This window comes from Brachionichthys hirsutus, chromosome 17, assembly GCF_040956055.1.
Source record: "Brachionichthys hirsutus isolate HB-005 chromosome 17, CSIRO-AGI_Bhir_v1, whole genome shotgun sequence".
Classification (NCBI taxonomy): Eukaryota; Metazoa; Chordata; class Actinopteri; order Lophiiformes; family Brachionichthyidae; genus Brachionichthys; species Brachionichthys hirsutus.
The window spans coordinates 621528-643849 of NC_090913.1; the positions used below are offsets into that span (position 1 = coordinate 621528).

General features: G+C 49.3%; 1 protein-coding gene across 1 annotated transcript; it reads left to right on the top strand.

The window, feature by feature from the left end:
• Positions 1-9123: 9123 nt before the first annotated feature.
• Positions 9124-21213, top strand: ctnnd1 (catenin (cadherin-associated protein), delta 1). The gene is made up of 22 exons (XM_068751484.1): positions 9124-9264; positions 12545-12619; positions 12697-12822; positions 12973-13259; positions 13337-13427; positions 13498-13688; positions 14559-14814; positions 15011-15082; positions 15648-15798; positions 15939-16140; positions 17422-17539; positions 17695-17851; positions 18287-18304; positions 18549-18614; positions 18691-18818; positions 19094-19244; positions 19339-19534; positions 19895-20088; positions 20165-20212; positions 20290-20372; positions 20758-20812; positions 21155-21213. Exons 1-22 carry the CDS (start codon positions 9124-9126, stop codon positions 21211-21213), a joined length of 2865 nt encoding a protein of 954 aa, XP_068607585.1.
• Positions 21214-22322: the final 1109 nt, after the last annotated feature.

Sequence of the window (22322 nt, forward strand, 5' to 3'; positions counted from 1 at the left end):
AAAAAATATGCATCCAGCATCTTCTTCCGCTTATCCGGGGGGGTCGCGGGGGCAGCAGCCTAAGCAGGGAAGCCCAGACTTCCCTCTCCCCGGCCACTTTCTCCAGCTCTTCCGGGGGGATCCCGAGGCGTTCCCAGGCCAGCCGAGAGAGATAGTCTCTCCAGCGTGTCCTGGGTCTTCCCCGTGGTCTCCTCCCGGTGGGACGTGCCCTGAACACCCCCCCAGGGAGGCGTTCAGGAGGCATCCTGAATAGGTTCCCGAGCCTCCTCATCTGGCTCCTCTCAACGCGGAGGAGCAGCGGCTCTACTCCGAGCTCCTCCCGGATGAAGGAGCTTCTCACCCTATCTCTAAGGGAGAGCCCAGCCCCCCCACGGAGGAAGCTCATTTCAGCCGCTTGTACCCGCGATCTTGTTCTTTCGGTCACTACCCAAAGCTCGTGATAAACGGAGAATGCAAGGGCTGCGCTGCCTTCCCGGTGTCCTGGAGGGACACCTGAAGGGACACCTGGACACGCCCCCTGCACACAGAAAATGGATGGCGACGACTGGACGCGGCGTTCTGGAAAATTAGTCATTAGAAATATCAGCAAACTCCTCAATCATTCAATTTGGTCACGACTTCATGTGCAAAACGACGTGTCAGCGTGATTCGTTCTAAAATGTGCCAAATATTTACAACAAAGTATGCACTTAAGTTTATGCCATCAATGTAAAATTCATTTCAAATATTTCTTTGTATTTTACACACCTTTTTGGTGACACACATCCACAATTTCATCGTGTCCACAATGCAATGTAATTGACATTCTATCTAATAAATATATTCATTCATTCATTCACTGACTATCTCAAGAGGCGTAAGGTAGGCCAGTGTTTCCCAACCGGTGTGATCTAACGCCACCCGACGGACCGCTTTCTTTACACAACGTCCAGTATGTGTAAAGAAAGCTGGTATGAGATGAGAAACATAAACCTGTGTAAATCTGACTCTGACCCTCGCCAGCCACAAACCTTGCAGCACGCCATGGGATCAAGGATGTCTTTATGATGCCCCCATTTTTTAAATAGATGGACCAATAAAATGTAAAAGAAAAGATGAGCACAACAGGAAAACATTTTCGTTAAAGTGAAATCCACCTTTAAGATACAGCTAAAAATAAAACCCTTTGTTGCACATCGTGTTAATGTTAGGGTCAAAGGTCAACCTGTCATTGAAAGTGCCAAGATATCCTGTTTGGCAACCTAACCTGTCCGATCGCAGCATGGATGAGAGGCGTCAGAGTGCTGTCTGCTTATTTATATTAACAGCAATCATACCAAGACTTCCTGTATATCACCTGTAATTCTTTTGTCCAACAAAAAAAGAAATAAAACCACCGGGCGCCACAAGATGAGCCAGGAACACACCCTCCAGGTTCCTATGCCTTCCTTCCTCTGTTTGTGTACCTGTGGCTGCGGCCACACACACCTGACGAGCCAGCAGTACCAGAACTCCAGCTAACCAAGAGCCACCTGCACGAAGAAGTACAAAAACACATTCATGTATGGTCACACATTACCACACAATCATACTGCACGGATCAAAGTGGAACCGATAAGATCAGCGTGACATTCATTGACCAACTTGTGGCAGAAGCATCGGTCGTCAATACCTCCTTGGGAATCAACCAGACCTCTGATCAGTTCAAATCCACCGCCGGGCCTGCTGCTTCTGTCTGCTTGGGCTCAGTGCTTGCTCTTGTGGGTCAAGTTGGGTTCTGTGTTTCCCTGCTGATCCTGTGAAGTGCCTTGAGGTGATGTTATAGAAATAAAACTGAATTGAATATCAGGTTACTTCTGTACTTTCGTCTTGTGCCGTGAGGGGTCGCCACAGTAAATCAACTTTTTCCACCACCTGTACACTCGAAATCTCCAAGCGGCATAGCCCCCATGGGATCAGTGTCATGTGACCTCACTAATGAGACGTTCATGAAAATCAGCGATAGCAATGCAAAAATAAATGTCGTGCCTTCCTGGTGGAGTGTCGGCGTGTAATCATGTGGAATTCCATCTGATATGGAATTCCCTACACTCTCTTGTGATTTTGATTCCTGTTGACCTTATTTTTCATTTATTTTTATTTATTTATTTCGATCATGTAAACAACGAATAAAAATGATAAAACAACGCCGAATACATGCACACACATACATATATAAAGACATATTCACACACGCATCACATGTAATAGTAATTAATAATAACTCAAATAATAAATAATAGCCATAATGCAGTAACTATGCAGTTTCCATGAGCGAAAAGGAGTAGAAAGAAGTACGTACTTATTTAATCCTACCCCCTCTAAACTTAAACATTATCTCTAATCATTCATCCTCTTCCTTTGTATAATCAACATTTATTGCTAATGAAGAGAGTAATGGACTATCGAGCGATTGTGTTAGTTATTGTCCTTGTATGTTTGTAAAATCATTTCTTTGTGCCTTCTTTTAAATAAAGTCAAACATATTTTTCATTTCATTTCTCAGTCTACTCCACAGACAGGAATACAAAAACCTTTCTTTGTTGTGCGTATTCTACGGACCTTTACGTTTGACATATTTCTGAAGTTGTAGCCCTGGTGTCTCATGAAACATCTTTTGTATATTGTGTGGTAATAAATAATTATTTGCTTTATATAAAACTTGAACTGTTTTATGCTGTACCAAATCAAAAAATCTCCAAACAATAATCTCGATATGGAATGATTAGAGAGTTGTATAGAAGACTATAATCCACTCACTGTATTATTGTCTATATTATCAATGATATTATTATCAATGAGCGAGGCACTATGAGAGGTAATACCGCTGGGTCTGGTGATTTCTGGATAAAGACTTAAACTGTATAATGTGTTAATAAATTCATTTGTTATTTTATGTTCATTTTGGTTCAGCAAATCAATGTTAAAGTTACCACAAATAAACGTGACTTTTTGACTTATGGAAAGATTATCTTCCATCCAGTCCCCAAATAGGTCTATGTTTGATCCTGGTGTTCTGGATATGCAACTCATGACATTTTTCTTTCTTTCTAATAATATTTCTATCGTAATACATTCAAGAACATTATCCACAACTACAGACCGTTTTTCATCAACCGTTAAAAGCATTTTCCTCTAATTTTGTTATTTCTTCCTCCTCCTTTATTGTTTCTCTCCAGCGGTATGGTGGGCGTTAATATAACAACTCAACTGCCCCAGGGTAACATTCATCAGGATAAGCACTTTGATCTATAGGTGAACCCCGTTTTAGCCATTATTCCATGGTGTAATTGCATCTCCCAACCGCACGAGGGCGATATTGGAACGTTTTGGTATTAAAGAACATTTTAATGCTCGAAATAAAAATATTTAAGTTCTGAGGAAAAAGTACATAATTCTGAATGCGTTTAGATTATATTTATATTTATATAAATCGCAAAATGAGACATCTTTAAAATGGGTGTATTGCTTTAATGACGTAATATTGATATTGAAGCCGTCTAGAATTTTTGTAATATAGAAGAAGTAATCTATAATGGACGGTGACTGGTGGACGCGTCTGCGTGCATACGTGTGTTTATTTTACAGACGCCCCCCCCCCGGGTCGCTGCCGCCCTCCATGCTGCCCCACCCACCCCCCCGCCCCCCAGCGAAGAGGAAGCGCACAGACAAGTGAACAACAAGCGAATACAGGACAAGATAGGAAGTCGGAACGGTGGGTGTTTTTGTCTGGATGTCTCTGTCTACGTTGCGGGTGCGTTGTGTCCGCGGGGGGGGGGGCAGGTTGTTTATTCAGCCGTGGGGTGTTTGTTTGTGTTGTTTTGTTGTCTTGTCTCAACTCTCTTCTTCTGCGAGCTTCCGAGTCGAGGTTTGGGTTCGTGTCAGCAGCAGCAGCGCTCGGCTAGGCTAGGCTAAGCTAAGCTAAGCTAAGCTAGGCTAGGCTAGGCTAGGCGAGGCCCGGCCCAGCCCAGCCCGAATCCACCTCGCAAACACTTGTGGACTTTGAAAAACAAGAACAACAGTCTCCTCGGTTGGTAATTACTCGTCCTTTCTTGTTCTGCACGCGATATAACCCGTTGGGATTTGTTGTAGGCCGACATAGTTGTGAGTTTTCAGATTAAAGAACTTGATTGTTGTGATCGCAGCTTTAGTACTTTAGCTACCGCAGCGCGAGCTAAGCTAGCTAGCATCGATGTAGTCCGTTTATCTGGCGAGAGACGAGGAAAGTTTGACAACAAGTATGTACGCGTTTAACAATGGTTGGCATTAAGATGGGTTTAAAAGTAAACGTTTCGTTGTGAACGAGGTGACCTCGGTTTCTATCGCATTACGTTCTGCTTTGAGGGTTGCTGGGAGGTGTAACTTCATGCTAACGTTATAACAGCATCATTTTACACGATGATCTCGTTAGCGGTGAGTTTCCCTCCACCTGGGGGAGGTAGTCAGGTGAGACGGACACGGAAATGACCGGCCGCGTCACACCCCGTCCGTTGGGGGTCATAGTCCATCTCGCCTCGCTTTTCTATTTCCTATGCTAACATTTGAGACGCCCAGTCCCCAAGGTGCGCCTGAGCTGCATGCTACCTCTCAGGTAATTATGGTCGACACGATTCGAGGCTTATGAACTAAACACTAATATCAAAGTGGAGCCACGCTGTTTGAAGCCAGAGCAGGTCTTTAGACGTGGTCTGCTCGGTAGAGAAGGGACGCAGGGTTGGTGGCTGAGCGGTGAGAGAACCAAGAACCTGTTGCGTGGCTCTGGGTGTGCGGCTCTGGGTGTGCGGGGTGTGGTCATGTGGCAGGATTGTTGCTTCTTTACTCGGCCCCTTGCCGACAGGCTTCTGATTTGAAAGCCTTTAATGTGAACAGGTGCTGATTACCCAGAAGGTAATCGCGTCCCTCCTGTGTGCCATTTATAAATACCTGCTCACTGTTCATGACCAGGTCAACATGAACACCGTCAGAACTGACAGCCTGTCAAAAGTCCCTGACTTGTTGATTTGATTCTTCTGGTTAACTGATCGGCGATTCTCAGCGCAGCATGGGGGAGGGGCCTGTTTTCCTGTAAACACCCTGCAGGTATGTCTGCTTTGACCTGTCGGAACAGAGAGCGAGGATTGGGAGCAGGTTCGGACATGCTGTCTTCTCAGAAATATTGCTTCTGCAGAAACGAGGGATGAGAAATTCTAGCATGGACCCTTCTTCTGCTGGTTGGAATGAGTTCTCTGCGTGTCTCTGGGGCCAAAGTCTCGCTGCTCAGCCACTTGCTTTCGCCAGGTCTATCATTTGTACGTCTGTGTAATGACGGGCTTTCCGTGTGCACCATGGGTGTGTCCCTCCGACACACAGGCTGGGATCGTTTTATTATATTTGCTCCTCCTTCCAGTCCTCTCTGCCTCTGTCTCTTCGTCCAACGGCTATGTTGTGTTTTCATTTGAGTGGTTGAACACAGAGTGAAATCAAAGACCACAGTGACAGCAAACCCTGCCTGAATGGTGGTGGTTAACTGGTTGGGATTGTTGAGTCACTTTTCTATTATTTATAGCAGGTTAACGGCCTTCTTGTAAATCATGGCTACTCCGATCGTAATCCACAGAATTCAAGGTGAAGTGACTGCTGAGACTTGGATTGTAATCTCTACGGATTCACCAGAAATATCGACATGGTTTGCACATTTCCAAATATTTGTGTTTTGTGATTAAAGCAGAATCTGCATTTGTTGTCCCTGCGGCTAAACGGGTTCATTGATACCAGGTGACTGTATTATTGGATGTGAAGTCGGCGTCCTCTTACACGAGGGGGTGAGATTCTGTGAAACACGATTGTACAAAGTATATTCCTGTATGTGCTCAAAAACATGTGGCTAAACTTTTCTCCTTAAACACAATTTTTTGGGGAAATATTTCTTTTTTATTTGACTTTGTATGTATTCTCACAATTTTTATTGGCAGGATGGTTGTTATGCTGAACTGAAGGTACATAGGAGTGTGGTGCGTTGCTTTTTTGTGCGTTTGCATAATCAAATTGGCAAATTGTGTAAACTTTGTTTATTGGGTTTCCTCAAATACTACAGAGCATATATGTATGTGTGTGTGTGTGTGTGTGTGTAGTCCATCACCTGGAACACTGGACAGTAGGGGTGGCATGCAAAATAAATAATCTGTCATTAATCAATTACTGAAGGTTGAGGTTTCAAATAGCCCATGATCTTCACTCGAAGTCGTTGTTCCGAGTGGATCTACTGAAAGTGAATCTAGATAATCACATTGGATCATCGATCAATGCTGCTTCCAGAGGTCTTCAGCAAACAGGAGCCTTGACCGTTGGTGCTTTCGGGCCTTTTGCCCTCTGGGTTCTGGTTTCGTGCACGTTTCCTTCCTCGCTCAGAATAGTACGTTTGGCGGTCCGGCGTGATAGACGGCTCGCAGGGGCCCTTGTGAAGTGTGTGGGTGGGCGGGTGGGCGCTGCAGCTACCACACTTTACTCACCAGAGAGACGGGGGGGGGGGGGGGGCGTCATGGTTTCGGTTTGGGACCAAGTCTAAAACACACACACACACACACACAGTCCATCTCTGTGTGACCATTGAAACGAGGCCGAGTCAGCAGAACGCTAGGCCAAGCCACAACGGCATTCTACCAAAGCTTCACCTCCACCGTGTGTGTGTGTGTGTGTGTGTGTGTGTGTGCGCGTGTGTGTGTGTGTTGACTCATAATGGTAAGTGTCTTAGCAGTGTAATTCCTGGGCTATCCCATTAACAGATACCATTTAGCATTGCTGCTAATGGCTTCACAGATTGACACAGGGCTGAGCGTTAAGTGGCTGAAGCCGTTTAAAGCTCCCTGCCACCGGGCTGTGTGGGTTTGCTGCCCGTCTGGCACGGAGGCATCAGACTCCCCGATGATGCTGACGTTCAGGCGCTGTACGCCCCCTGTGGTCTTGGTGTTGCTGATCTCCCTGCAGACCTGTCTTTGATGAAGTTTTCAGCCATTGTCAGCCTCACGCGGGGGATCCATAAACCCACCTGAGCTCTATCCAAGCCATCTTTAAAGAAGCTCTTTGTCCGTTTGTGGCTGGACATCCTGATTGGGACGCAGAGAAATCCGATGCCTGCAGAAGAAGCGTGGGCGATGGACGAGATCCGCACAATGACGGAGCGATGTGCTCCTGATGACTGAGACAGGATATGACACGCTAAAATCTCACTGTGGAATGTCTGTCAATGGTGCATGTGGACATTTCTTGTTCAGCTTGTGTGTATTTTTGTACATAAATGGATGTAAAGAAATGGGGCAGCACAAAGATTAGCACCAATACTTGCCCCTCGGCTCTACAGTAGTCCCTCATTTTCCGCGGGGTTACGTTCCAAAGACAACCCGCAATAAGTGAAATCCGCAATGTAGTCATCTTTATTTATTTTAATTATTATACATGTACATAAATGTTTTAATGCTGTTAAACCCCTCACCACGCACTTTATACACGTTTAACAGGCAGGCATTAATCTAAATAGATTGTTTCAGTATTATAGAATGAAACCAAAGATCAGAACCTTTTCAGAACTAAACATTTGTTTGAGGAATATAAATATATAGTACGTACAGTAAACGTTTTCCTGTTAATAATGTTAAGGCGTGCAGGTCGAGGAAAGAGCAGCTTGGAGTGCAGAAGAGCAAATATTCTACTCGTGCTGTCTTTAGCCTCTCATGCTGCTTTATTGGATAGCTTAGCACAGCGGAACGGCAGCGGCTACATGTATCAACAGGAAGAAACAAAACCCAAAAGGGACGTGACGTTTATGCTCCTACAAAATAAAAGCCTCTTTTTACACAGAATAAGAGCGCTATAAAACAAACTCTTCACAAATAAACATGATAGCTTTTAGAAATAACGAATTTAATTTTAATGATCAACCTACGAGGTTGAACACATAAATTATTAATAGCCGTATTTCACAGTTCCTCCGACCGCGCCTCCATCCTGACGCCGCTTCAAGGCGCGTTCAGGTGCAAAAAAAAAAGTGAAAAATTGCTTTAAAACTCTGCGAAGTCGCAGAAGATGAACCGCATTTTATCGAGGGACGACTGTAGTTCAAGGATAGAACCAACGTCAGTTGCCACTTTGTCGTCTCAGAAACGCACACAGTCACTCGTCTTCACAAGGTTGTTTTCACACACTCTCAAACCCAATAGAGCAGCCATTGTTCACTGAGTTTTGTGTGTGTGTGTGTGTGTGTGTGTGTGTGTGTGTGTGTGTGTGTGTGTGTGTGGCAGGAAGCAGATTTGACCTGCATGAGTCAGTGAACTTTGACGTAGGAAATGCTTTTTGCCCTAGTTTGGAGATTCTGTAATTACACCAGCACTCACTGGCGTCCCTCAGGGAATGTCTGACCAGAAGCACCGTGGATTTATCTTCATTTGGGTTAAAGTGACTTTCACTTCTTATCTCCGTGTTCCAGTCTTTGGTTGTGAGTTCTGAGTTTGGGCTGCATCATCTTCCAAAAGTCATTCATTTATTTTCGGTTGTAGTCGTTAATATTTTTTAAAATTCCTTGTTGGTGCTGATGGTTTATTGATTTAACCTGGATCACGAATCAACGTTTGCATTTATGATCAAACGTGAAAGGAGCAGCTCCAATCTCTTGGCTTACCTCTGTTAAATGAATCTTATTGAATATGAAATGCTATCCATATCATGATTGTATCGTTCAATAATGAAAACGAGGCCTCCGGTGCGGTCCGATCTCCCGCTGACCGGTGTGAATGCTCTGACACGCTCCTCGTCCCTTTCTCTTCCTCGCCTTCTTTGCATCTACAGGAAGAATAAGTGCTAACAAGATCCTCGCGCTGGAGCTAAAGATGTGCTGCGGCGCCTGATCACGTTCCTCACTTTATCCCTATTTTTAAACGCACCGGAGGAGAGTACTTCACCCTCCTTGCTCTGCTGATCTGGTTCTGCTCCTCTCTCTCTCTGCATCGCCCCAGTTCTTTCCATCAGATCCTTGGTGGACTCTTTGTGGAGCTGCACGGTGCCCCGGTGTTGGTGGGCTCTCTTCTTCTTTGGTGTTGACCCTGTCCCCCCCTGTGCTCTGCTCTCAGTGTGTGAATGGAGCAGTGTGAAAGTACGGCCTCTCTGCTGGCCTCGGTGCGGGAGCAGGAGAGACAGTTTGAGATGCTGAGCCGAGCTCTGGAGGAGGAGCGGAGGTCATGTGCCGGCACCCTGACCCGACCTCTCCCCAAGCTGCAGGTAGGTTGGACCGCTCCCCCTCCCCTCCCGCCCTAACGCAGTCCGGTGGATTCACCCACCCTTCATCCATTCATCCAGCATCACATCCTCCCCATCTCTGTTGGACTCGCTGGATGGCAGCAGAACCTTAATCCCACCTGAGGGAATAATCATCATCTCATCTCATCCTCATCCTCATCATCCCAATGTTAACCCATCTTGAATTGTCTATGGACATTTGCATGCACACGTCTTGCTTGTCACTCCCTGGACCCTCATCGGGAGGTAACCTTTGCTGGCTTTATGGTCTGTGGAGTGACTTCATGTATATCTCACGCACGCACGCACGCACACACGCACACGCACACACACGCACCTGTGCTTGTCATTCTTTCACTTCCTTGTTGACACTCCTCCATTAGTTTACGTGAATCATATTGCTCCGCTCAGGGCAGCCTTTGAGTTCCGCTCTGCGTAACGACAGAGCTGCCACTCTTGGGTTCGCCGGTCGTGGACACGTTTTCCCGGAACGTTCACCCGGGACGTTTACCCGGGGCGTTTACCCGGGACGTTTACCCGGGACGTTCACCCGGAACGTTCACCCGGGACGTTTACCCGGGGCGTTTACCCGGGGCGTTTACCCGGGGCGTTTACCCGGGACGTTTACCCGGGACGTTTCCGGTCCCAGGTGGCTGTACTGGCTGATGAGGATTGGAGGTGTGTGTTACGGGAACGGGACAGAAATGTAGCTTGTGTTGGTTCTTATCTCTGTTGTGTGTTTGCATAGCCCGAGGGTGCCGCTCTCCCAGGCGGTGGAACCTGTCCTCAGCTTTCACTGACAGGTTCCCACACGCTCACATGGTCTCGCCACTTTCTACTTTCTTCTGACAAAGTGCTCATCTTGGCTGGAGACTGTATTCATTTACCTTTATATTATGGAAGGTATGAAGGTCCTCCCACAACTATTCTTTCCTGCTTTCAGTGAGTTAATATTTCTGGCACCTTGAGCCGACTGTCTTCAAACTGTAAATCACGGCTGTCTTGCTTTAGCTTCATGTAGTGGAGGCACTAGAGTCCGCCCTGTGGCTGGAATGAGACGTGCACCACACCCATCCCCGTTGTGTATGCAGGCACTGCCAGCGGTGTTGATTCATGTATCTGTTTAATCTCTCACTACATAGTTAATTCATTCATTCCATCATGGCTGCTCATTCATAAGTTTGTTGAATGGATGTTCTCGTCTGTCACTGACTCTGAATGTGTCTTTAAGAACTGAGAAACTGCTTCCTGTGTTTGTAATTTTCCTGTTTTGGCTGGTCAGGTTACTGTAAACAATATAGCATTGTTCTCTTTTTTGAAGCCAATTCAACATTAAGATGCTGCTGTCACTTGTTTTTATACCGCTGTATAAAAATAACAGGTAAATATAGTTTTGTCTTTCTGCATAATATTTATGTTGAGAGGGTATTTTGTGAATTTTTCGGTTTTAGTATCACCAAAGTTTACCCGTACAGCCAACTTGGTAAGTCGTTTGTCTTTTGCATTTTCAGTTTTCTACAAATCTTTATTTCCATGGAAACATGACTCGAAACGAGTACTTTATTTTCTGGCCTAGTGATGTACATAAATGTTTTAAGGCTGTAAAACCCCTCACCACACACTTTATACACGTTTATCAGTCAGGCATTAATCTAAATAGATTGTTTCAGTATTATAGAATGAAACCAAAGATCAGAACCTTTTCAGAACTAAACATTTGTTTGAGGAATATAAATATATAGTACGTACAGTAAACGTTTTCCTGTTAATAATGTTAAGGCGTGCAGGTCGAGGAAAGAGCCGCTTGGAGTGCAGAAGAACAAATATTCTACTCGTGCTGTCTTTAGCCTCTCATGCTGCTTTATTGGATAGCTTAGCACGGCGGAACGGCAGCGGCTACATGTATCAACAGGAAGAAACAAAACCCAAAAGGGACGTGACGTTTATGCTCCTACAAAATAAAAGCCTCTTTTTACACAGAGAATAAGAGCGCTTTAAAACAAACGCTTAACAAATAAACATGATAGCTTTTAGAAATAACGAATTTAATTTTGATGATCAACCTACGAGGTTGAACACATAAATTATTAATAGCCGTATTTCACAGTTCCTCCGACTGCGCCTCCGTGAGCTCACCTGATAATAAGCCGCACACACGAAATGTAAAAAGAAACCCATTTAGTGCATGTATAAGCCGCAGGGGTCCACGTGACATTCACCCGGAAAGATGTTTTATTTATTTTTACTTTGAATTAAATCAAAGCGTTGTTTTTCCGACCGGTGCCTGTAAAACGTCAAACACAGTAGCCTACCAGAAGTCATTGATCGCTATCTTCATCTTCCTCCTCATCGCGTTCCCGGTCTCTCTTCCTCACGCTGCGTCTGTCTCTCATCGCTTCGTTGATGACGAGCTGACGTTCAGCAGCTGTTTCCTTCTTCATAGCCAGATCGCTCGTCTTTAACTAGAGCGCTGCATCATCAGCGTTTCCTCAGGGCGGGGGCACACCTGTTTACCACCAACCAACTAACCAAGGGAAGGTGGGTTCTTTCTGCCGTTTAGCGTATTTGGAGATGGAAAAGCGTATCCATTCTATCACCGCTTCGTGGTGATGGAGTGAATGAAGACGAGTATATTGGAACCAATATTCTTGATGATGCTTGTCGTCTGATCCCTGACACTCTGAACTAACCTTGGCGTCCGGGGAAATGTCCCAGAACGCTGAGAACGTGTCGACACACGCCAGAAGCACATTTCATTTACCGATCGAGAGCGCAGGCGACGTTCCTGCCGTCGTAACTTCCAGCTCCGCTTTCCTCGGTGGCGTCCGTGTGTTTGTGGAGGTTTAACGCCGGAATCCCGTTGACTTGTCTCCCACTTGACTCGTTTTTCTTTTTTCCTGTTTCGCGACGTCTCCATGTCCGGACGGGCCGGTATTGATCTCCGTGAAGCAATAAACACGGGAAATACGATGATCATTTCGTGTAGATTCACGGACCCACTTGAGCCATCCCTCGCTGTATCACGGTTCACTTTTCAACTGATTCTGATTCTTCTCACGGATTCACTGTACCGCAGATTTTCTTGCCAAGCAATATTTGTGAATGAGCAAATAAATAAAAAACTGTGAGGACTCTGAAATGTCGTCCTCAGATGTCTGTTTGATCTGGTCATGCTGCTGGTGAGGCTGCTGCTCAGCTGGTGGTGGAACCTTTGCACGTGGTCTTGCGCTGAGTGATCTGTGTGTTCTGGTTCCTCTGGTAGAACGGCCGCGTTCCTTGTGATGCAGACATAGAGAGGCTGACGCTGAGCGAGGGTTACGTCAACGGGTCACATCACGTAAGCGCCCCGGGGCCCGCGTCCGTCCCAGCTGCTAGCCGTGATGTCCCGTGTTGAGCTATGTCATTTGTCTACAGGTCAGGATGGAGCCTGGCCACATGGTGCAGGAGACCTACGCAGTGGAGGAGGCCCCACGGGAGTCTCCACCCGTTGTCTCTGTGGAGACCAATGACGATGGGACCACCCGGCACACTGAAACCATGGTAACATCAAAGTAAAAGTACTGTTGGGCAACTAGACTGTTATTAGATGTGCTTTATGCCCCCACGAGAGGGGGGGCTTTGTGGTTGTTGCCCTTCAGCCTGTCCAGCATTTTCATGCTGGTCCTTTCTGCCTTTTGTTTGCCCTTAAAGGTGACAAAGCTTGTGAAGACCACCGCGACGCGCACCGTCATCCCCTCGGTGTCGGACACGCTTTCCCTTGATGGTGGGGGTTCAGTGCCTGGTATGGGGGGCTACCCTGCACCCATGGTTTACAGGCAGGCTCCTGGACCTGGCGTGCCCATGGATTACCCCACTCACACCGTGCCCCGCAATTACCACTACGGGCCACCGGTGGGCTACCACGAGTATCGGTCTGGACCCCCATCTGAAACCTACACGAGCCTGAACAGGGGAGCCCACATGGACGATCGCTACAGGTACCCCGATCAGAGAAACCCGCTGGCTCAATCCATCACAGCTGGCTTGACTTTGTTCTTATCCCTCCACTGTCCAGACCGGTCCACCCAGATGGTTACAGAACTCTGGATCCAAACTACAGAGCCCACAGCAGGAACCAGCTGGACCCCTATGCTGCTCAGCCGCAGGTACGTTGGTCATTGGGGGCGTTGCCCGTTGGACAGCACGCCGTTTAGCCTGTGGGACGTCTCTCTGCAGGTTGGCCGTATGGGGAGCGCCGTGGAGCTTTCCTCCATCCCAAGGTTTGTCCCAGAGCCGTATGGTCTGGAGGACGATCAGCGCAGCATGGGCTATGATGAACCTGACTATGGACTGGGACACCCGATGCACTACAGCACTGTGCCCCGAAATCTCCACGCATTCCCCCATGGACCCCCCCGCAGGGCTGGGTACGGCCTGCTTTTTTCTGACTGTAGATTCTCCCAGATACGGTGGGACCTTGGTTGTTGGACATCATTTCTTCCCTAGTCATGTTCAAAAAACGTCCAGATCTATATTTCCCATAATAAATAATGTAAACTAGATGAATCCGTTCATACGCGCCGGATAAATGTCCGTTTACACGCCTACAAGAGTATTAATAAGTAGCGATGTGTGTCTAAATCTGCTACTACTGAACTTTCTTCTTGTCCCCTGAGGGGTCGCCACAGCAACCCAACCTTCTCCACTTCACCCTGTCCTTTGCATCGTCCTCCCCAACACCAGCCACTCTCATGTCCTCCCTCACTACGTCCATGTCTCTTCTCCCGGGTCGTCCTCTAGTCCTGTCCTTTGCATCGTCCTCCCCATCACCAGCCACTCTCATGTCCTCCCTCACTACGTCCATGTCTCTTCTCCTGGGTCGTCCTCTAGTCCTGTCCTTTGCATCGTCCTCCCCAACACCAGCCACTCTCATGTCCTCCCTCACTACGTCCATGTCTCTTCTCCCGGGTCGTCCTCTAGTCCTGTCCTTTGCATCGTCCCCCCCAACACCAGCCACTCTCATGTCCTCCCTCACTACGTCCATGTCTCTTCTCCCGGGTCGTCCTCTAGCCCTGTCCTTTGCATCGTCCTCCCCATCACCAGCCACTCTCATGTCCTCCCTCACTACGTCCATGTCTCTTCTCCTGGGTCGTCCTCTAGCCCTGTCCTTTGCATCGTCCTCCCCAACACCAGTGTGTTTGATTTGTGGAGCATTTTGAACTCTTTGAACCTTTTTGTTGGAATACTGAGTCGTTTGACTGTGTATCTGCATTTGCACATGTTCTCATCCTCCCCAGGAGTTATGAGGGCACCTTGGATGGTGACATGAGTGGCCCGGGGGACATGTACTACTGGGGAGGAGGAGCACCTCTCGCTCAGGGTGAAAGGGGTAGCATGGCTTCATTGGACAGCACTCTAAGGAAAGGCCCGGGTCCCGGTGGCTGGCGTCAACCGGAGCTTCCAGAGGTCATCGCCATGCTCAACTACAGGCTGGACCCTGTGAAGAGCAACGCAGCTGCGTACCTGCAGCATCTCACCTATAAGAACGATAAAGTAGGACTCGCCTGTGGAAGCGTTTAGGTTGCCGTGGTGCCTCGTATCCGGCGTCGGGTTGTTCAGCAGCCTATTCCAGCTTTGTTTCTAGTGCATTGAAGTTCGCATGTGTTTACTCTGTGGGCCATTCAAAGACAGTAAATCGGCCGTGACGTGGCCCCCACCCACCCAACACCCGGCGTCTTCTGCCTTTCAGGTCAAGTCTGATGTGCGTCGTCTGAAGGGAATCCCAGCGCTGGTTTCCATGCTGGACAACCCAAACAAAGAGGTCCGTTTTCTGGTTTTCTCCTGGGTTTTCTGTGGATCCTACACTAGATGTGATGTAGCAGCAGTATGTGCGTTGCCTATGAGTCAAAACTGGATTTATGGGATGTAGAACGAATCTTCAACGAAAGGGAAACGGGTTCCGTATTGGACTTCGGTCGGGTAGCTGGGGGCATTCTGTGCTACTTCTGTGATTCCCTTTCATGTAGCAGAAGCTGTGGGGCCGCTTTGCTGGCGTTTGTATGGGCTTTACCAGACAAACCACATCTTGCATTCCTTCTCGAGTCTCAGAAGCGTCTTCGTTGTACAATCGTGCTTTGTGGCCCACGACGAGTTAGTGGTCTGGTGTCCGTAGAGAGACTCGCTGGCTGGAGAAACGGATCAAACGGCATCCTTTAAGCACTCCGGTGGTTCAGAAAGGTACACACGTGTGTGTGTGTGTGTGTCTGTATGCAGCTACAAGGGCACGGCGCTGCGGTCTCCATCCACATTAGATTCTGGAACACACAATGGACGCTCTCTCAGCGACTCATCACGACCGAAGCGCTCTTGTCTCTGCTCTGCTGCAGGTCCACTACGCAGCCTGCGGGGCGCTGAAGAACATCTCCTATGGCAAAGATCCAGACAACAAGATTGCCATGAAGAACTGTGACGGAGTGCCTGCTCTGGTCCGGCTCCTGAGGAAGACCCGGGACCAGGACCTCACCGACACCATCACAGGTTAGAAGCGCGTCGACCACACAAACTGAGCATTGGCTGTCGGTGACCCTGTGAAAGACGCTCTTCCTCTAAATTAGGGGTTTTGGGGTCATCATTGTGAAAAGCCACTGTAGCAGGAGTTGATGTTTTTTCTCTCCCAGGGACGCTGTGGAACCTGTCCTCTCATGACTCTGTGAAAATGGAGATCGTGGACAATGCACTGCATGCCCTGTCCGACGAGATAATGGTGCCCCATTCGGGCTGGGAGCGAGGCAGCAACGGAGCAGCGGGGGGGGAGGAGAACTGCAAACCGAGACATCTGGAGTGGGAGACGGCGCTCAATAACACGGCAGGCTGCCTGAGGTACGGCTGGGTGGAGGCGGCTGGGCTACCGATGGACAGGAGGTGGGAGGATTCACGCCACGGGGCAGGGGGGGGTCGGTGGACAGCAGGATAGGTGCACGTCGTCATGGGGTGGTCTCGGTGCACGCGGAGGGAAGCCACTCTTTTCTGTCCGCATTGAAGCCAAATGATGGCGCTGCTTTCTTGGGTCACGTGCACTCCGTGTTCTCTGCGTGTGACCCCTCCCTCGCAGGCAGGCGGCCTCTCACAGTGACCGCTGGGCCTTCGGAGCCACGACCTGACCCCGTCAGAGATTCTTGCGCTTACGTTGTTGCTTATTTTCAGATAAGAATCTGAGAACTGCTGCTCCTGATAGTTTAGTCAAACTTCTCTTTCGTAAAGTTACTTGTTGTGGAAAAAACTTCACCAGCAAAGGTTCTATTTTCATCAATGTGAAATGAGTACGAACAGGAAGTCCTGTTTAAACCATTCCACTTCATTGTGAAAGGATACAAAGCTGACAGCCTAACTGAGATGAAGCGAGGCCTGCAGAGCTGAGGGGGGGGCAGTGGACGGTGGGGCATCGACACACAGTCTGAACATTGCAGCCTGCCGGCCCGTTAGCGACGCGCTAGTCTCCGGTTCATGACAGCATCTCGGGAGGAATGCGTGACACACCGTGAACTCCAGTTTGGTATTTGCAGGACTGGTCGCGATGGCCTCACCTCAGGAGCCACGGTGTCGATGCCCCACCGTCCACTGCCCCCCCCCCCCCCCATTTTGCTTTGACATGTTTGGTCATGGGTTTTGTAAATGTAACTCATTGAAGGCTTGTTTGTTTTGGCATAGATAAAGTAGAGTCTGCCTTGGTCTCTGTTTCGTACTGTAAATGTATCCCTACTCCAGCGTATAAATGCACTGGGATGACGACACGGCCCCCTGCTGTGGACGGGAACGCGTGCTGGTGTTGTGTGGGGGGGTGGGTCACTGTCTCGAAACAACGAAACGTTCAACAAAGGTTGAGCGTCTTTCCACAGAGGTCGTTCCCTCGTGTTCCCTTCGTCTGACTCCTGCAGCCGTCGCTGTTTCCTGTCCCATCTCTGTAAAGCCGTGTCAGAGATCTCGCCTTCGCAGACGTCGGGTCAGACGTCGGGGTGTGCTCGAGCACTTTGCACCGTAGCGCTTTCGTAGTCTCAGCGTTTAACTCTTTCCTTTCTATCCTAACTTCTTTTATCTCAGAGCATTCCCATTGATAATCCCAATTCTCGTTTCTCCTCTTCTCAACTCTCTACTTCTCTGAAGAAATGTGAGTTCAGAGCGGAGCGAGGCGAGGAGGAAGCTGAGGGAGTGCACAGGATTGGTCGATTCGCTTATGTACATCGTCCAATCCCAGATTGACTGTAAAGACGTGGACAACAAGGTAAATGAGTCTCAGATTTACCTGACATTAAATGGTTGATAGGATTCCAAGCCGTGAATGTCAGTGACTGGAGGCCCTTAGCTCCACCAGAGGGCGCTGCATGAGCTCTAGAATGAATGCCACCGGGTGGCTGAAGCTATCTGTTGTCTTCACAGTTGATAGAGAACAGCGTTTGTCTGCTGAGGAACTTGTCCTATCAGGTGCATCGTGAGATCCCCGGCTGCGAGCGCTACCAGGAGGCCGTGCCCCTGAACCAGGGCCCGGCTCCCTCCGGCCAGAAGGGCGGCTGCTTCAGCTCCCGCAAGAGCAAAGGTCTGCGTCCAAGGGGGAGGGGCACTTGCAGTGATGGCATCTCATTGGATACACATGCACACACCTGTACAAACAGCCCTGCTTGAACAAGAATGTCAGCAATGTGCCCAACGAGAGAAAGTTCATCTCCTCTCTGGGCTGCCCCCCCCCCCCCCGTTTGAATGAATGAATGAAAGAATGTCATCAGTTCAAAGGTGCCGACACGGAGTTAGTCTTTCATTACGTGCTCATCATGACAACGTTTCTGTTTCCATAGCAGCAGCAGAGTGTGTGTGTGTGTGTGCGTGTGTGCGTGCGCGCTGTGGTGGCAGCAGTGATGCTGTCGTGTTGGAAGCAGGTGTTTATTGGGGGGCTCAATGGCTGCTTTCCTCTTACTTACTGTGAATGCTCTCTCTTCCTCCTCTTTCTCTCCTTCCTTTTTGGGCGGGGCTTCAGATGAGTGGTTTTCCAAAGGTAAGCTCTGTGTGTACGCCTGCACTTTGCTTCTGCTGCCTGTCGTCACCGTTGTTGTGGTTTTAGTAGTGGAGTAGCTAACGCTAGCACGCACGCCCTCCAGTCACAGTAAAGTAGTTGTAGTGACGTACGTGTGGGAAATACACTCCTCAGTGTTCGTCTTAGCACATGTTTAACCCGACTAGAGAGTCACTAACCCTAGAAGTCTTTGTCGAAGCTGAATCTAATGTCTGTTTGTTTCCAGGTAGGAGAGATGATGATGCCACAGCGGACGTCATAGACATTCCAAAGAGGACTGCACCTGCGAAAGGTCTCGAGTTACCTTTCCCAGAGCTGTGTGACGTAGCGGCGTTGCTTTGTTCCTAACCTTCATCGTTGTCCTGCAGGCTATGAGTTGCTGTACCAGCCGGAGGTGGTCCGCATCTACACCTCTCTGCTGAAGGAGTCCAAGAATCCCACCGTGCTGGAGGCCTCGGCCGGAGCCGTGCAGAACCTGTGTGCCGGACGCTGGACTGTAAGAGCCGCCGTCGGTCCGGGCTGCACTGCACCCAACGCTCCAGTCTCATGGGTGACCTTCCCTCATGCTCTGACCTTGAAAATCAGTTGACTTCTTTCTGAGAAGTGGGAGGAGCTTGCGTCATGGTCAACCAGTGTCAATTCTAATCTTCGTTTTGTTAGTGCTGCGATTCCCTGTAGCTTATATTCAAACGGGGAACGGCCTGAATTTAAAGCATTAAGAATGTCCCCCAGCTGGATGTGCTTCCTCGTTTAACGGCTGTGTGTGTTTAGTACGGCCGCTACATCCGCGCCTTGCTGCGCCAGGAGAAGGGCCTCCCCATGATGACCGAGCTGTTGGCCCACGGCAATGACCGCGTGGTGCGCGCCATGTCTGGAGCCCTCCGCAACCTGGCCGTCGACGCGCGCAACAGAGATCTACTCGGTGAGACTGGCACTTCTTTCCAGCAGGGCTTAACATCCATTTCTAACCGTTTGTTGTTTCATGGCGGCGGGTGGGTCTCCTTTTGTGACCTCAGGTAAGCATGCGGTGCCTCATCTGGTGGCCAACTTGCCCGGCGGTGGTCAGAGCCAGCCGGTGCGGGCGCTGTCGGAGGAAACGGTGGTGTCGGTGTTGGGCACGCTGCATGAGGTGCTGGGCTCCAGCCTGGAGGCGGCCAAGACCCTCAGAGCCTCGCAGGGAATCGAGAGGCTGGTGCTCCTCAACAAGGACGGGTAAGGCGGATGGAGACCATAGTCTGCCTCCGGCTGCGCATTACAGGCCTGTTTACCCGGGAGCATGTGGCCGGTTTCATACCTTCACTCCGAAAACGACGAATATCTATCTGATGGGCATAATACGCGTTTTTGTTTTTTTAATTGCCCGGATTGGAATATTTTTTTGCCTCATGCCGATTTTCTGTCATACCGTCGACAAAAAGTAGGAAGGTACATATCCTTACCATCGTATGAGAAGGAGTTTGTGTGGTTCCGTAAGTCAGGCCTGATATTATACTGGAGTCCGTATATGCAAATGTGTTTCGTGTATTTCGAGCTTGACCATCCCCGTCTTTTTGTTGCATTCCCTGTCACCAGGAACCGTTCTGAGCGCGAGGTGCGTGGCGCCGGCCTGGTGCTGCAGACGGTGTGGGGCTACAAGGAGCTGCGACGCACTTTGGAGAAGGACGGCTGGAAGAAGACGGACTTCATGGTCAGTGCGAACCCTGTCAGCAACAACACCAGGGCCAACGGAGGCTACGAGGACGGCACGCTGCCGCTCATCGACAAAGGTCTGTGCGCCTGCAGCGACGTGGACGTCTAGCGGGACGCTGTGTCGCTGACTGTTTCTGTGTCTTTGGCACACAGGAGGCAAAACGGAACGGGAAATGATCCCCATGAATGATCTGGGACCAGGCGAGTGTGACGGCAGACATCCGCACACAAAAACGCGCTCGCACCTCTGGCTGAACGTGTTTGTCCTCCTCCCTCAGATGCCTACTCCACACTGGATCAGAACGCAAGAAGAAACACTCTGGACGACGCCCTCGAACCCGCTGGCAAAGACGCAGCACAGGTAAAGTCTGCACCAGAACAGGAATGACGTCACTCAGACACGCCTTGCGTGAACTCTGCTGCACACCTCCTGTGTCACATGACCTCCAGACCTGATTCCATGTCCTCTGGTGGGCGGCCCGTTCCCATCTCAGAAAGATAGAATGGGTTGATCGCATGCAGCACGGACGGTTTCAGAGGTTCTGGAGTTGCAGATTATTTGGATTGATATGTTGGTCAGAGATGAACCAACTAACCGTAAACTAATTCTAACGCTTCTTTTATCTCGTGGCCTCTTTTTTCCTCCTTTTGATGTTTAACACTTCTGGTTCTGGTTCAGTCCGTCCTCACCGTGTGCCTCGTGTCTCTGTCTCCTTGTGCCTCCTCCCGGTCCTCTCTCTCCTCAGGGAGAGGTACATGGGGAGAGGCATGCCTCTTTGCCTCTCATGGACTCCTACGATGGTTAGGCGACGCCCTCTTTCTCGCTGCATGTCGTCGCATGGTGTGTGTGTCCCACCAGCTGCCTCTCAGCATGGCTTCATGTCTGTTGTGTATTAATGATGTGACTAGTCCTATTGTACAGTATTTGGACTATTTTCTGCTCCCCCTGCTGGTGCAGAGATGCGTTTATATTTTCTCTGCACGGTTGTGTTGTTTTGTGTGTAATGTACGTTGACCTTAACAGCTGTTACTGTGTTGTGTGTTGTATTTAACGTGCCATCATTCCCGGTTATAAATAAATACCTGAGGGCGGCTGCTTCACCTGATCGATCCAGCTGTTTCATGCCTCTTGTGTTGTTTCAGAAAAACTAATTGTGTGCATCACGAGACGACAGCCTCCTCCCACCTACTGCCCTTGCTGAACCAATAATGGGGGACCGCAACACAGCACACCACCAATGGGACAGAACTCCATTCCCAACACTCAACCCCTGCCGTCTCTTTGCTGTCTTGCTGCTTCTCGCCTCTTTGTCTCTTTTTGCATTCCACTAATGAAACCACACCAGGAAACGATGTGGATCTATTCTCCACGAGGACTGGACGGGACACTCTGACCACTTTGTGCTCCACGAGTCCTTGAACTCCAAGACACTAACCACTTGATCGGATGCTGCAGCCATGACGCTACGTCTCCGAGGAACAACACTACGTCTCCAAGCAGCGAAGCTACGTCTCCGAGCAGCGAAGCTACGTCTCCGAACAACGACGCTACGTCTCCGAACAACGACGCTACGTCTCCGAGCAACGACGCTACGTCTCCGAGCAACGAAGCTACGTCTCCGAGCAACAACACTACGTCTCCGAGCATCGACACTACGTCTCCGAGCAACAACGCTACGTCTCCAAGCAACGAAGCTACGTCTCCGAGCAACAACACTACGTCTCCGAGCATCGACACTACGTCTCCGAGCAACAACACTACGTCTCCGAGCATCAACGCTACGTCTCCGAGCAATGACGCTACGTCTCCGAGCAACGACGCTACGTCTCCGAGCATCGACGCTACGTCTCCGAGCAACACTACTACGTCTCCAAGCAACGCCGCTACGTCTCCGAGCAACACTACTACGTCTCCAAGCAACGCCGCTACGTCTCCGAGCAACACCGCTACGTCTCCGAGCAACACCGCTACGTCTCCGAGCAACACCGCTACGTCTCCGAGCAACACCACTACGTCTCCAAGCAACGCCGCTACGTCTCCGAGCAACACCGCTACGTCTCCAAGCAACGACGCTACGTCTCCGAGCATCGACGCTACGTCTCCGAGCATCGACGCTACGTCTCCGAGCAACACTACTACGTCTCCAAGCAACGCCGCTACGTCTCCGAGCAACACTACTACGTCTCCAAGCAACGCCGCTACGTCTCCGAGCAACACCACTACGTCTCCGAGCAACACCGCTACGTCTCCGAGCAACACTACTACGTCTCCAAGCAACGCCGCTACGTCTCCGAGCAACACCACTACGTC